At 36.8% G+C, this 13520-nt stretch overlaps 1 protein-coding gene and 1 long non-coding RNA gene across 3 annotated transcripts; one reads left to right on the top strand and one right to left on the bottom strand.

Moving 5' to 3' along the window:
• Positions 1-3066: 3066 nt before the first annotated feature.
• LOC113462822 lies at positions 3067-11907 on the top strand. 2 transcript variants are annotated; one of them, XR_005513661.1, is made up of 4 exons: positions 3067-5343; positions 5463-5660; positions 9610-9679; positions 11782-11907. It is a non-coding gene; the product is annotated as an uncharacterized LOC113462822 (long non-coding RNA). The 2 variants fall into 2 exon arrangements; XR_003385968.2 differs by lacking the exon at positions 11782-11907 and having other exon boundaries at positions 3069-5343; positions 9610-9796.
• On the bottom strand, positions 6075-11784 carry LOC103708554 (protein FLOWERING LOCUS T-like). Its single transcript, XM_039130871.1, has 5 exons — positions 10725-11784; positions 9607-9668; positions 9433-9473; positions 7528-7744; positions 6075-6346 (listed from the first exon to the last, which is right to left on the bottom strand). Exons 1-5 carry the CDS (start codon positions 10914-10916, stop codon positions 6319-6321), a joined length of 540 nt encoding a protein of 179 aa, XP_038986799.1. The 5' UTR covers positions 10917-11784; the 3' UTR covers positions 6075-6318.
• Positions 11908-13520: the final 1613 nt, after the last annotated feature.

Below are 13520 nucleotides of genomic sequence, written 5' to 3'. Positions count from 1 at the left end.
CCTGTTTCACCCGCTCTGCTGAAGAGATGAAGTTATTCATTATATATCGTTTCAAAGGACAATGCTGTGAAGCTGTAACTCGGAATCACTCGAACCTTTTCGAGCATAGGACTTCTTTTATACATATTTGTATCATGTTCTCATTTTGGCTCATCTTTTCAACCCTGATGTTTTTATGCCTGTGAGAAGGGCTTAGGAAGTATATTTCTGGTGCGGTGCATTCCTTTAGCAGCACTAATTTTCTGGGATGTAATTGTGAGGACATGTACGGACTTGTGTTTAGTTTCACATCGGTTATTTGCTGAGGAGATCTTGGATGCTTATATAAAACTAAGAAACCCAAAATATATTTTCTAGTTTGAATAAGGTCCTAGGTTGTGATAAATGGTATCAGAATGAACTCGGCCTATTACCTATATGGACTAGAAGACACTGTAATATGGGTTTATGGAAGCTGACCACGAGCCGATCGTGGTGGTTGTGATTAAATTTGAATGGATTTGAACCCTTAGCTTGGCGAGAATCTTATCGCTTGAATGAGGGAAGTATATGAGGATTTGTGTGGGCGTGTGTTTAATCCTATATCGATTATTCGTCGAGGACATCTTGAGTATTTATAAAGAATTAAGGAACCCAAAAATATGGCTATATTTTTTGGGTGAGGCCTTGAGCTATGACAGTAACTATTAACTTTTTTAAATATATTTGTATAATATTCTCATTTTGGCTTATTTTATCAACCTTGATGTTTTCATACCTGAGACGAGGGCTCTAGAAGTATAATTTTGTTGTGCTGCATTCCTTTAGGGGCATTAAATTTTCTAGGCTGATTAAAACTAATATCAACGACCGTGGTGCAAAATTTGAACTTCAAAAGCGTTTTTTTTTTTTTTTTTTTTTTAATTTATTGTTCCTCCTCCTTTTTTTTCCCCCTTTTCAAGTTACATATAATACAGTTGCAGTGGAATCATTGAAATATATACCTTTGGCTGCATATTAAATATTATGTTTTTTATGTTATTTTTTATTTTTTATTTTTTTTGCTATGACGGACGATTCACACTATTCATACATCAAAAAAAAAATTAAAAAAAAAATATCCTAAAGTGCCTTAGAATAGGAGAATTGGTGTCGCATCGATCAACAACACCACACCAAAGTGCTCAGCCATATAGAAAGCCACCAAATCCATCACGCCGCGACGGTCGATGTATTTCGCAAAGAAAGAAATGTCCTCCCTCATCAGACTTGACCAAGCACTCATATAATCTGGAGTATAACATTCTCCCGGAGATGATTTAAAATAAGTAGTGTGCTCCGGAGTCCTTATACACAAATACTACAATCCAGACCATCCTACATGATTGTGAGTGCATAGAATGAAATTAATTCCGTTCGCACTCTTTGTCAGATTGTTGAGACCGCAATGCTTGCAAACTGGTCAGACTAACTCAAAAGGATTTGCAGCAGCAGCAAGTTCTACAGATACTTCATCAGAAATATTACATCAACTTTGCGAAGTACTAGCCATTCTAGCTCTGTTGGTCCTCATCCCTAATACCTATTAAATTCTCTAATTCAGCTTGTCTAGAGAGTTAACGAGCAGGGAATTTCTTCAGATGTTTCTCCAATTATGTTGGAATCCGATAAGCTTTATCAGCAGTGCTAACAATGGCAAGACAAACAAAGTAATTTAAGAAAACAAGTTGAATGCACCAAGCTGTTCCCTGCTATTGGTGTTTGCATCTAAGAAAAGAGGAATTGTGCCTATTTTTTTTGTTAGAATTGTGCTTGTGATTTCCACTTTGTTAAAATATTTGAACATTTGGCAGCTCTCAGAAATTATATACACTCGTGTACATGTTCTATATAAGAAAAATAATATATGCTGATATGGGATCGCATTAATAATGAAAAATATTATTGATTGATACAGGTTGTTACATAATTACGCTAATAAAAAAAAATATTATGGGTGATGCAGGTTACTACGTGAGAAGCAAGTTTTTTGACCAAAATATTTATGATAAAATATAACAATTATACAAAATGTTCCTTTATAATTTTGAAAATCAAAATCAACAGGAGGATGAAAAATTAATTTACACTAATAATTATAATATTTTATACATTTATTATTGTATTATACTTTAAATATAATATTATATTACATTATATCATAATACATTAATATGTTATGTTAAATAATTTAACATTATGGTATATTATGAAAAATTAATTTATACTAATAATTATAATATTTTATACCTTTATTATTGTATTATACTATAAAATAATATTATATTACATTATATCATAATGCATTGATATGTTATGTTAAATAATTTAATATTATGGTATATTATGAAAAATTAAATTATACTAATAATTATAATATTTTATATCTTTGTTATTGTATTATACTATAAAATAATATTATGTGACATTATATCATAATACATTGATATGCTATGTTAAATAATTTAATATTATATTAAATTATTATGCTATAGTATATAATATTATATTTTTATATTATAATAATATTATATTATATTATAGTAATATTATACTATATCATATATTTATGTATTAATACATATTATATTTTGTTATGCTTTATTGTATAATATTATGTAATATCCTTTATGGTTATTTTGTCATACCAAAAATACTTTTCCAGTATATTTATCAAATATATGTTAAAGTAGCACAACACTTTAGAAATATAGTTACCAAACAATAAACAACTTTTTATAAAAATTTTACTTCCAAAAGCTCTACTGTCAACAACTCTTCCAAACGAGGCCTTAATTTATTTAATATATTTAAACCCATCTAATCTGTTAAAAACTCGTTTAATTTATTTAATAAATAGGTTATTTGATCGAATTAAATTATCTATTTAATAAATAAAATAAAAATTTTAAATTTTAATCTATTTGATAAATAGATCGAATTTAGGTTGATAAATTTTTAATCCAATCCACCTCCAATCTTACCGGATCCGATTGCAACCATTACGTAAAATGAAAGGTCCATGCGATATAAAGCTTTAGAAATTAGAATTTGATTTCCCAGAAAAGCTCAATCCATCGAAAAGCCACTGCATCGCCTTATGTATCGTGTTTATTAGCTTTCCTCTCGTGACGACGCCAACGGTCGGGGACTGTGAGAGTGGCCTCCACGCGTCCTGGGAAATCCTCTCTTCCGTGCCTCCTCCATGAACTGGTAGCCATCGCTCAACCAAATCCACTCTCTCCTTCTCACATCCGGGTTCTACAAAGACTCCTTAGTCTTGGCCAAGCTCGCTGAGATCTCAGCCCTCTCCACCCACCCTCCTTCGCGTACAGAACTTTTCATCAAATCCGCTATCTTCAACTAATTGATCTCCGGTTTGGTTGGCAATGGGGCTTCCCCCGACAGGCGCACCCTCCCGGCGGTGCTAAAATTTCCCACGAAATTCTCGGGCATTGGAGAAGCCAGGCAGCTTCACGGTGTTCCAGTCACGACGGGATTTTTATTTGATTTCTATGTGCAGAATGCTCTAGTTCATGTGTATGGTGCGTGCGGTGATTATGTCGACGCAGGTGATTTGTTTGTTGAAATGACTGTTAAAGATGTGGTCTGGTGAACTGCCTTGTTTTCCGCATATGTGAAAGGCGGGTTCTTTAGCAGGGACTCTGATGGATGTGGAGCCAAACATGGCGACTCTAGCGAGTGTGCTTGTCGCCAGTGGGAGACTGGGAAATGTAAACACGGGTAAAAGAATTCGTGGGTTGATCTTCAAGCATGAAGGGGAGTTGGAGTGGTTTGTAGGAAATGCTCTTTTAGATATGTATGTGAAGTGTGAGTGTTTGGACGAGGCAAAGCGGATCTTTGAGGAGCTCCTAGATAGGGACATAACTTCATGGACGAGCATCAAAATTGGGCTGGTGCAATGAAAACAACCCAACGATGCCATAGAAGTGTTTCATGAGATGCGTGCTTCGGGGTTGGAACCAGACAAGGTAACTTTGTTCTGGTGTTCTTTCAGCTCGTGCAAGCTTGGGAACACTGGGTTCCAGGAGATGGGTCCATAAGTACATTGAGCGCAGAGGAATTGAGTGGGATGTTCATATAGGGACTGCCAAGGTTGACATGTATGCCAAGTGTGGGTGCCTGGAGATGGCAATGCTCACCTTCCACAAGATGCCTCACAGGAAGGCCTCCTCGTGGAATGCGTTGCTTCGTGGCCAGGCGACGCGCAGTCATGGTCAAAAAGCCCTCCAGCTCCTTGATTGGATGATTAGAGATGGGGTTAGTTCCAGTGAGGGGACCTTTCTAGCTATCCTCAGTGCGTGTTCTCACTCTGGCATAGTGGAATGAGGCTGTTGCCACTTTAACTCCAATGATGGAACTCTACAATCTTGCACCAAAATTAGAGCACTATGCATGCACCATTGATCTGCTCTGTGGAGCTGGGCTCATTTCAGAAGCATGAACTCATTAAATCCATGCCGATGAAAGCCGATGTGCTTATATGGGTGCAATGTTGAGTTCCTGCAAAGCAGATGCACATGTGAGCTCTCCCAACATATTCTAGGCCATCTTCTTGAGCTGGATCCTTCTGACAGTGGGGTGTATGTGCTCCTCTCCAACATATATGCCATGAGTGATAGGTGGGGAGATGTGACAAGTGTGAGGAAGTTGATGAGAGAGAAGGGTATAAAAAAGGAACCAGGGGCCAGTGTCGTAGATGTGAATAATAAAGCTCACGAATTTGTAACTGGTGAGAGTTACCACCCCCAAAAGGATGAGATTAGTCTGGTATTATGCAGTCCAGCAAAACAAGTGCAACTTGATGGTCTCTAATCGTGTGGGTTGTTGTTCGGTTACAATGGTAAGTGGTGAAGGCTCTCCAACATATCTGATTTATTTATTTGTCAGTTAAATTTATCAATGGCAGAAAAAGAAAAGAATAAGGAGGTAAGCATTTGGCACGTAGATTTGTTTATGAACAACCCAATTCTTCTTCTAACATGAGATTTGGCCAAACTAAGCAGTAAAAGATGGATGATAAGTTCAAATGCATGCCTCTGCTAACCAAAAATTTGTAGAGGCCAGCTGTTCATAACCTCGTTCCTATGAAAACTGTCAATACCTTGTTTTGGATGCTAGTCAGCCGGTTCAAAAGATATTGTATGTGGGTGCTTATCCATATGGAAATCTTTGAGAATTAACTCTGGGAGCTGCCTACTTTTGCCAAATTTGTCTCCCAAGGTCATTCTAGCAGTCATCATTATAATGATTAAAGGCATTGTAAACATGCTTCATGACGAATTCTTTCCTCAAAAGTGCAAGGTGAGACTGCATTGTCCTTCATTTGGTGAATTGGTAAAATAATGCTCTTGAGATCACTTTGTATTTTTGGCTTGTTACAAATGAAAGCTCTATGCTTATTGCTTATCTTCTTGAATTAGGTTGGGAACTTTCTCATATGACCCCAGATCATCTGTCAAAGGCGATCTACCATTACGTACGATCCTGTGTACCTTACAGAGTTTGAGGTCAGCATTTGGGGACTCATCTATTGGAGGCCATGTTGCCTTAGGAATGTTCCTACCTCCTTCATGGTGCTGGAATTTGAACTTCTGGACTTATATCTTTTTTTTTTTCTGGTGAGCTTACTACACTGGTTCAATAGATTAGATCTTTAACTCCCCTGGTGGGACCTTTAAGCCCAAGTTCCCCCAAAACATGTAAACTATACTTGTTATTTTATATCTGAAAGAACTAAAAAAAGTGTGGTCATAGAATTATATTGCACAAAATGAATGGTAAAAAGATACTTTATATATGTTCCTTATGATTCTGGCTATTGTTATGCTTGCTTCATTTTCAAACAGCCTACTTTATATCAGACTGCATCTTCTTTGGATAGAAATTGGATTTTCTGCCATCACTACGATAACTTTCCTGTTGATATACTAGATTGTTTTTTTAATTATTATCTTTCATTTTGCAATCTTGGCAATTGGACTGTTGTCACAGCCAACACAACTTTCATTGACATCATGCAACAAAATAGAGGATATATTCTGGAACTGTGACACAATCCTTTTCACTTCATTAGCTTATGGAAGCAAGGCAAACTTGCACACACAAGGGGAAAACGAAAAAAAAGGGGAAAAACCACTCTGGAAAGTGTTAAGCATAAACCCTTTATATTGTATTACAAGTCATCCTGAAAGCCCAACTCTTATTTCCAGGCTGCACTCTATATTCCTGGATTAGTATGACCAACCTCTCAAATGGTTGACACTTCAGAACAGATCATCATGTCCATCCACTGACAGCATGGTACCTGACATGCAACAAAATATTCTTTGATTTTGTTTATAAAATTTATTAATCAGCTGTTGTTTGCTGACACATTTTATACCTTTTGTACTAGAAAAAGAATACTTTTGCACCTGCATGAGGACAGGTATTGCCAGTTTCACTCTTTAGTCTCTGAATCAATAGAATCAATATCCATTCGAAGATTTTGCTCTCTAATGTTGACAAAAGCCTGGATGTATGGATGGAGTTATGTTGCACCTCTCTTATTCAAGCTTTAAAACTTCTATTTCAACCCAAAGAATAATTTCCAGATCTAATTTAGATCTCATATAGCAACATGCTAGTACTAGAAGACGACCAGGTTATTTTAGGATGTTTGATATAAGGAGTGACAAGTGGAATAGCTTTTATATCACCATAAAAAATGAATAGAGACTATGATGAAAACTCTTGATTATACATGCTAGTGTACATCATAATGACATAATATCTAGACAAAATCTTAAAAATGATCTTTTACCAACATAAACTCGAGGATGCTCATAACTATCGCAATGGAAGTCTGAAACATCTTTTTAATTGTTGAAGTCTTTATTGTACTTTATGAGGGCCTAATTGGTCTTCCTACACCCCATGGAGCACAAAAAACCCTACAGAACCAACACTCTAGGGGATTCCAACAGCAACATGATATAAAGGCTTTATTACAAAATAACCTAAGCTTCATGTATCATCATTTAGTTTAGGCGTCCTTTCCAAACATTTATAAAATAACTTTTCATGTGGTAGAGGATTGATCAACAATTAGATGATTTGAAACCAGACTCACGTTCTCTATGTAAGAGCTTAGATAACTATGCTTCTCAACATCATGATACTATCGATCATAACCTCTTATAGAAGTCAAACTCAAATTATCAATTGTTGAAAAGGCAAAGTGTAGAGAAGCTTGGAGTGTATAAACTGAGAACAAAGAGTGTATAACACATGGCAGACTTGGAGTTTAATTTGATTTTTAAGATCTGATCAAGTTTTTGATTCAATCTAACCAGTGAATAAGTTGAATAGCACTTGGGGTGGAGGGTTTCTTGTCATGATATTATGTGCTTGCATGTGTACATATTTTTATGCTTGTGTTAGTATTTACTCCAGTTAAGAAGAAAAGTATGAATTGATTATTTTGACCCAGTTAATATGATATACCTTCTTCCACCACAACCATTCTCCCTTTGGCAATTGAAGTACATTGCAGCAACTGGCGGTCCAAGGTTATAAAGTGCTGCAAAGTCCCTGGTGTTGAAGTTTTGTCGCCATCCGGGTGCATAAATAGTCTGTCGGACCTCTTGTCGGAACAACACGAACACAAAACGATGAATGCCAGCTGTTGGTCGTGGACTCTCATAGGGAACAATTTCATTTCCTAGAACAGCACAATCAAAACAAAGTCTCACAGTTTTAGGGGCTTTTTATTGATCTAGAAAGAAAAGAATCTATTCTAATGAGTCCTCTGACTAGGTTTAGAAAAGTTAGCTCAAAAAAAGAAGGAAAATATATCTGGTGTATCTGATGAGTGGATACAGAATATAAAAAAGCCCCTTAACAGTAATTCTTATAGGATTCAATAAGTTCAATAAGCTTTTGGTTGCGGCCTACTTGGGGAAAAGAATACAGTTTAAATTTATGACTGTAAGACCCACACTATAATATATGTCCCTGAAAGAATCGCAGGAAAAGACAGGAATATATTATAAAACATATCTACATAAATTTCATGTGGGACCCCACAAATAAACTAAAGCACCAGTTGGGTCTTGACTGTTATGGGGAATTAGCCACATAGCAAGCTACTTAATTTAAGGCTATGAGCAACCATGTGGATATATTTTAACTTTACTAAGATTCCTGCCTCTGTTCTAATGCGTGGGGTCAGAAAGTCATCAAGAGATTATACATTGCCATGCGCGGGGGTGTGCCTGCGTACACACGCACTCACACAGATGAGAGAGAGAGATGGGGCTGCTTGAACTAAGCTTCATGACACACTTGGAGTGACCTGGCAAGTTTACAAGAAATTTTCTTCTTTTTTTCTATTTCCTAAGGAAAAAGGAGAAAAATGTCTATTTCTGTAGCCAGGTTTTTTTCAACAGTTTGCTTAGCAGTAAATAAAAGTGGCACATACTAGAAGTATGTTACATATAAAAATCATTAGGCATATCACAACTGTCCATAAATCTAAATAACATGCCTCATGCAATTCTGTTTTGGTTTGTATAGGTCTTCTGTGAGATCTTTCATTCATTTCTTTTCAAATCATGAAATTTTAGGTTTCTACTCAAGACTCCCATGAATCATGCCTAATGCTTGTACATGTGCCTACTTTGGAATCCTTTTCACTAGCTATGTTCATCTTATTATTCTTGTGGTGGTACGCACCACAAAGCATTTTTCATGAACAAGCATATAATTGAGTTAAGAGGAGCACAGTGCCCCACAATTTAATAATGGAAAAAGGATTACAGAGAAGAATAAATAAAAAGAGAACAACTAAGAAATTAGAGAAGGTGAGAGGAGGACAACTGTTTCCTCAGAACAGCACCATAAGACTTGGTTTTCTGGTTCTCTAACAAGGACCGAACTTCCCATATAATCAATGCTGAACAAAGGACACATAAACATGTATATAATACTTAACTTTTGCGCAGAATTGTCTGGTGACTCTTAAACTTTATAATTGCTTGAAAGACATTCTTGTATGCTCATACAATGGACCCACCTTGAAAGTTTGTGTTCTTTCCATCACATAATGGGCTTGGCTAATCATTATCTCTCCAAACAGAAAACCTTTTTTCATCTTTTCTTTTTCCATGTGTTTGTGTGTATTTGAAGACATTAATGTAGCATACATTAATTATTGACTTGAAGAATCACACAAACATCATCCCAACCATCAGTCCATGTAGTCAGTAACAACTTCTATTTGAAACAATTTGAGAACCACAAGTATTTGTATATGCTAAGGAGTAGTGAATGGTGAGTTTAGGGGGAAGAGTTAAAATTCTATTGGAATAAATTTTACTGCAGAGAAATAATGGTGCTCTGATTGCTCACCAAAACTAGAATTAGTTGTTTCAGGGATGTCCGTCACCAACCTGAAATACATTGAACAATCATTAGTCGATCTAAATGTTCCTTTATTCTTGACTCATGAGTAGTTGATCCTTTTAATTATAAGGATATTTATGTATTGCCATCAACAGCGATGACTAAATAGTTTGGGCTTACCAGTGCAGGTGCTCTCTTTTGGTTGGATTGCTTGGGCTTGGTGCATCAGGGTCCACCATCGCCTTGTGAAAAGGTAAACAAAATCACCCTTTGTTACTGATGAGGAAAAAGAAAACCTACTCCAACTACATAGTAAATGAAGCACCAAATGAATCTTAATGTCCATAATAAAGTCATGAACTCTATGGAATGCTATGTGATTTTACTGTGAACCTATTGCAACAAATTACGCACTAAGCTATTTCTTTTTTCTAGCACCCAGGCTCCAAGTGATAACCAAAACACACTACATGGGCACTTGCACATATGAGAAATTAAGTCTAAAATTATAAATTATGTCAACCTGATGTTTTCCAGCCTTATTTTTGTCAAAAAAAGTCAAGAAATCTTTTTTGGCAGGTAGCACTACTTCAATGGTTTTTATTTATTTGTTTATTTTTATTTATGATAGGCAATCACATCCATTGTATGCTACTGCTAGTGCACTAGTGTTTGACTACAGGAACCTTGACCTTCATATTGGATGTAACTACTTCCCTAGTTTTGTATTTTAGCAAAATTGAGAAGTCTCAAATTTCTGTCTTCAAATAAATAGTAGAATAATAGAAATAATCCAAAAAGGGTAAGTCAAAGAATCCTATCAGTATCACGCTGAAAAATGGACCATGTGGTCAAGATTCTTGGGAAAATGACTTTTGATGACTCTGGCTGCTGTCACTGTTCTAAAAGTGCATCAACTGGTGCTTGCAAAAGATGGCTTTAGATTCTTCCATTGCATAAAAAGATGCGTGCTTTATATCCACGCATACTCAAACACACACTTACACGTGCCATGTACCACACACATGTGCATTATCTGGGTCTTACTTGATCCATGAAATGAGACCCACAAGAGAGTTGTGTGGTAACAATTATCACAGCTCAAAAGGCTGAAGAGTAATTGTATGAGCTGAACTTGAGCTTTCTTTGCTTAAGCCAATGCTTTGTGTCCACATGGATAAGATGGAACTGGACTGGGCAAAAACAGAGTTTAGACCTTAGATTGGCCACAAGTGGTCGACCCCTTGGGGTAGACCCACTTATTTCACAAAGAAAGTTGCTAAGCAATTGATACTTACAAGCGTGTAAAGGGTCCTCATGTCGCGTCCTGGGATCTCGACCCTCGGCTCGTGCACCACTGCCGATGGCTTGAGCTCGGACCCGTTCGTCACCTCCCTGTTGTTGTAGAGCACCCTAAGTGATGCAGACCTGATGAATGGGTCCAACACATCACCAACAACACGACCTACGACGAGTGGATCCCTTGACATGATCAACAAGAATGCTAGTCTATACTAGTACACTACAGCAACACTCTTTAAAGTGAGGAACTCAAATGTGTCTTGCTATTAGGTTGATGAAGTAAGTGGCGGAGGAGAGGCTGATATTTATAGAAGCTAAATGATGGGGGGCATCTAGTCCAAAATCATGCTTCGATTCGCAGAGGTCTCAGAATCTTCCTTTTCTCCATAGAGTATGATTTGAGTTGCTATCAGCGAACATATTTGAAGCCCTTCCCCTCTGGCTCTCCACAAGGCCTAGTGAGACTGCCATGCCACCTATAGTGAATAAAATCTATGTCCTTGCCCACATATTCTCTAAATCTTGGAACCTCTTGAATGAGTGATTCGTAGGAGCGAAAAAGTGGATTGCCTTTTTGACCTGCAATCCCTGGAAGGCACCTCCAGTGCGAGGACGGCCTCTCCGAAGGTGGGAGTTTTAAGCTCCTGGGGCAAGTTTAAGCACATAGCGGCCATGAGGAGATTCTCTAAGCTTAAATTTTTGGAGGGTTACATCACATACATGACTTTGGTTCAAGCATGATATTTTGCTTCTCGCTCTTTGCTTTTCGATAGGAGGTGGGGGTACAGGATGCCTGTCTTTGTTAGGAGGGAAGTTAGGGGGAGCGTAAAGTGATTTGGAAGACGGTGTTGCAGAGAGGATGAACGTCTGCATGCTTAATGTGAATGTAAAAGAGGTTTGACGCAGAAAAAGTGGCAGGTTTAGTGCGTTACGAGTGAAAAAAAAAGAAGAAGTGATATTAGGATAGGCTCAAAGGTTGTTTAGGTGGTAACTTGATGCTGATTGGATTGTTAATATTCTTGTCACATGATACAATGATATCTCCTTTCTCAGATGGTGCATGTGGTAGGAGATGCTTCACTCCAAGTTTTCGGCCTAGACATCTGTGGGATTCCATGATCAAGGCTATCCACAACTGTCAAGCATCATTGGAGACTAGCTATCTTTGTCATATCATGCTTTATTCTAAATTACGTCGTTGTTTTCTCCCTTTTATCTGTTGAAGCTCCAATCCTCTACTATCCTAATCCCAATGTTTTAAGTTTCAACATGTCATATATCTTTTTATTAGGGAAGAAAAACTAAGATTATCACTTCATGCAACATTTGTAGTTCCAATGTCTAGAAGAGAATATTTGCCAATTGACAGACAGCTACAAGGGCAATTGTCTTTGTGCACATGGAGGAACATTTGTTCAAATTCTTATAGACATAGGAGGATAGTTTGGTCAACTACTTGTATTCCAGCATAAGGTCTCTCCTACCAAGTTATGTCAAATCACAAAAATGCAAAACCTAAATTGGAGCACAAGTATTGGTTGGTGTTTAGACTGAGATGCTGCTAGGTTAGTCAAGTGCTATATGGAAAGAACCAAGCTATGTTTTGAACATAAACATTCTCAAAGTTGAAAGCACACTTAGAGCCATATGTCAGCATTCAATCATTCCATGAATTGAATGAGAAGACTGAATTATTTAATCATATGGGACTACTTAAAAGAGGTATAGTCATTTCAAAGGGTCTACACAAACCTTTGGATATGCCATGTGCACAATTGAGTGCCTTTTCTTCTTCTTATCTTCTTGTTCTCCATGCAACAATGACAAAACCATCACCAGTGATCACAGAATTATCTATGTCAAATACATGAAGAAATACATCCCGAGGTCTTCGATGTTTGCAAAGAGGTGCTACATTATGCACTTGTTTTAATGGATTCTCATTGTTTTTCTATTATTATTATTATTATTATTATTTTAAAATGTATTGACCTATTTTTTTCTCAAGCCGAATGGCCACCTATGCATCGTTTGATGTTCAAATTATTCGTAAACTACTAGAATTCTGATGGATTTGATAAATTATCTATGAACTAATTATAACATATTTATAAACTACTTGAAATCATTGAGTATAATATTTTTCTTAAAAAACAAAGTTTTACCGGATTTCCTCTTATATTAAAATGGGTGCCTTATGGTACCTACTCTAACTACATTCTCTTTTATCGACAGTAAGGATATCATATTCTATACCTAAAAAATTTGCATGAACCATTAAGTGGAGTGCTAGGATTGGATGATTGTAGCCAACATGCATAAGGCTTTCTTGGTGCCTACAATTTGGCAGCAACGATGGCATTGATGATTGACCCAAATCTCTTCAAGTTTCTTCTAATCAATGGAGAGACATTAAAGCTTCTAGGATTCTTTTTTCTAGGTTCTAACCAAAGAAGCCAATACACGTATAGTATATCCATTCTACCAAAAAGAAGGGGGAAAAAAAAAGAGTAATGTCCGTGCACTGAATGTGCCAGGCTCTCATTTTAGTGGCTGCCGTCCCTCTCTCAGCTTTGAAGAGCCGTAGATTCTCCTAATCTCCTTCCCTATTTTATAATTACAGTGCATTGTTTTCCTGAGAAAAAAAAAATGTTGCACTCTACTGTAGGTGAAGGGGATGTAGTAACCAGAACCTTAATAGGCAACGTAGGCCTTCTAGAAACAATATATTCTCAAAAGACTTTTTATTCGAGCATATAAACGCAAAGATTAATTCTTCATATAAAATTTAT

Source organism: Phoenix dactylifera, chromosome 10 (assembly GCF_009389715.1).
Source record: "Phoenix dactylifera cultivar Barhee BC4 chromosome 10, palm_55x_up_171113_PBpolish2nd_filt_p, whole genome shotgun sequence".
Taxonomy (NCBI): Eukaryota; Viridiplantae; Streptophyta; class Magnoliopsida; order Arecales; family Arecaceae; genus Phoenix; species Phoenix dactylifera.
This window is presented reverse-complemented; position numbering and strand designations above follow the sequence as displayed.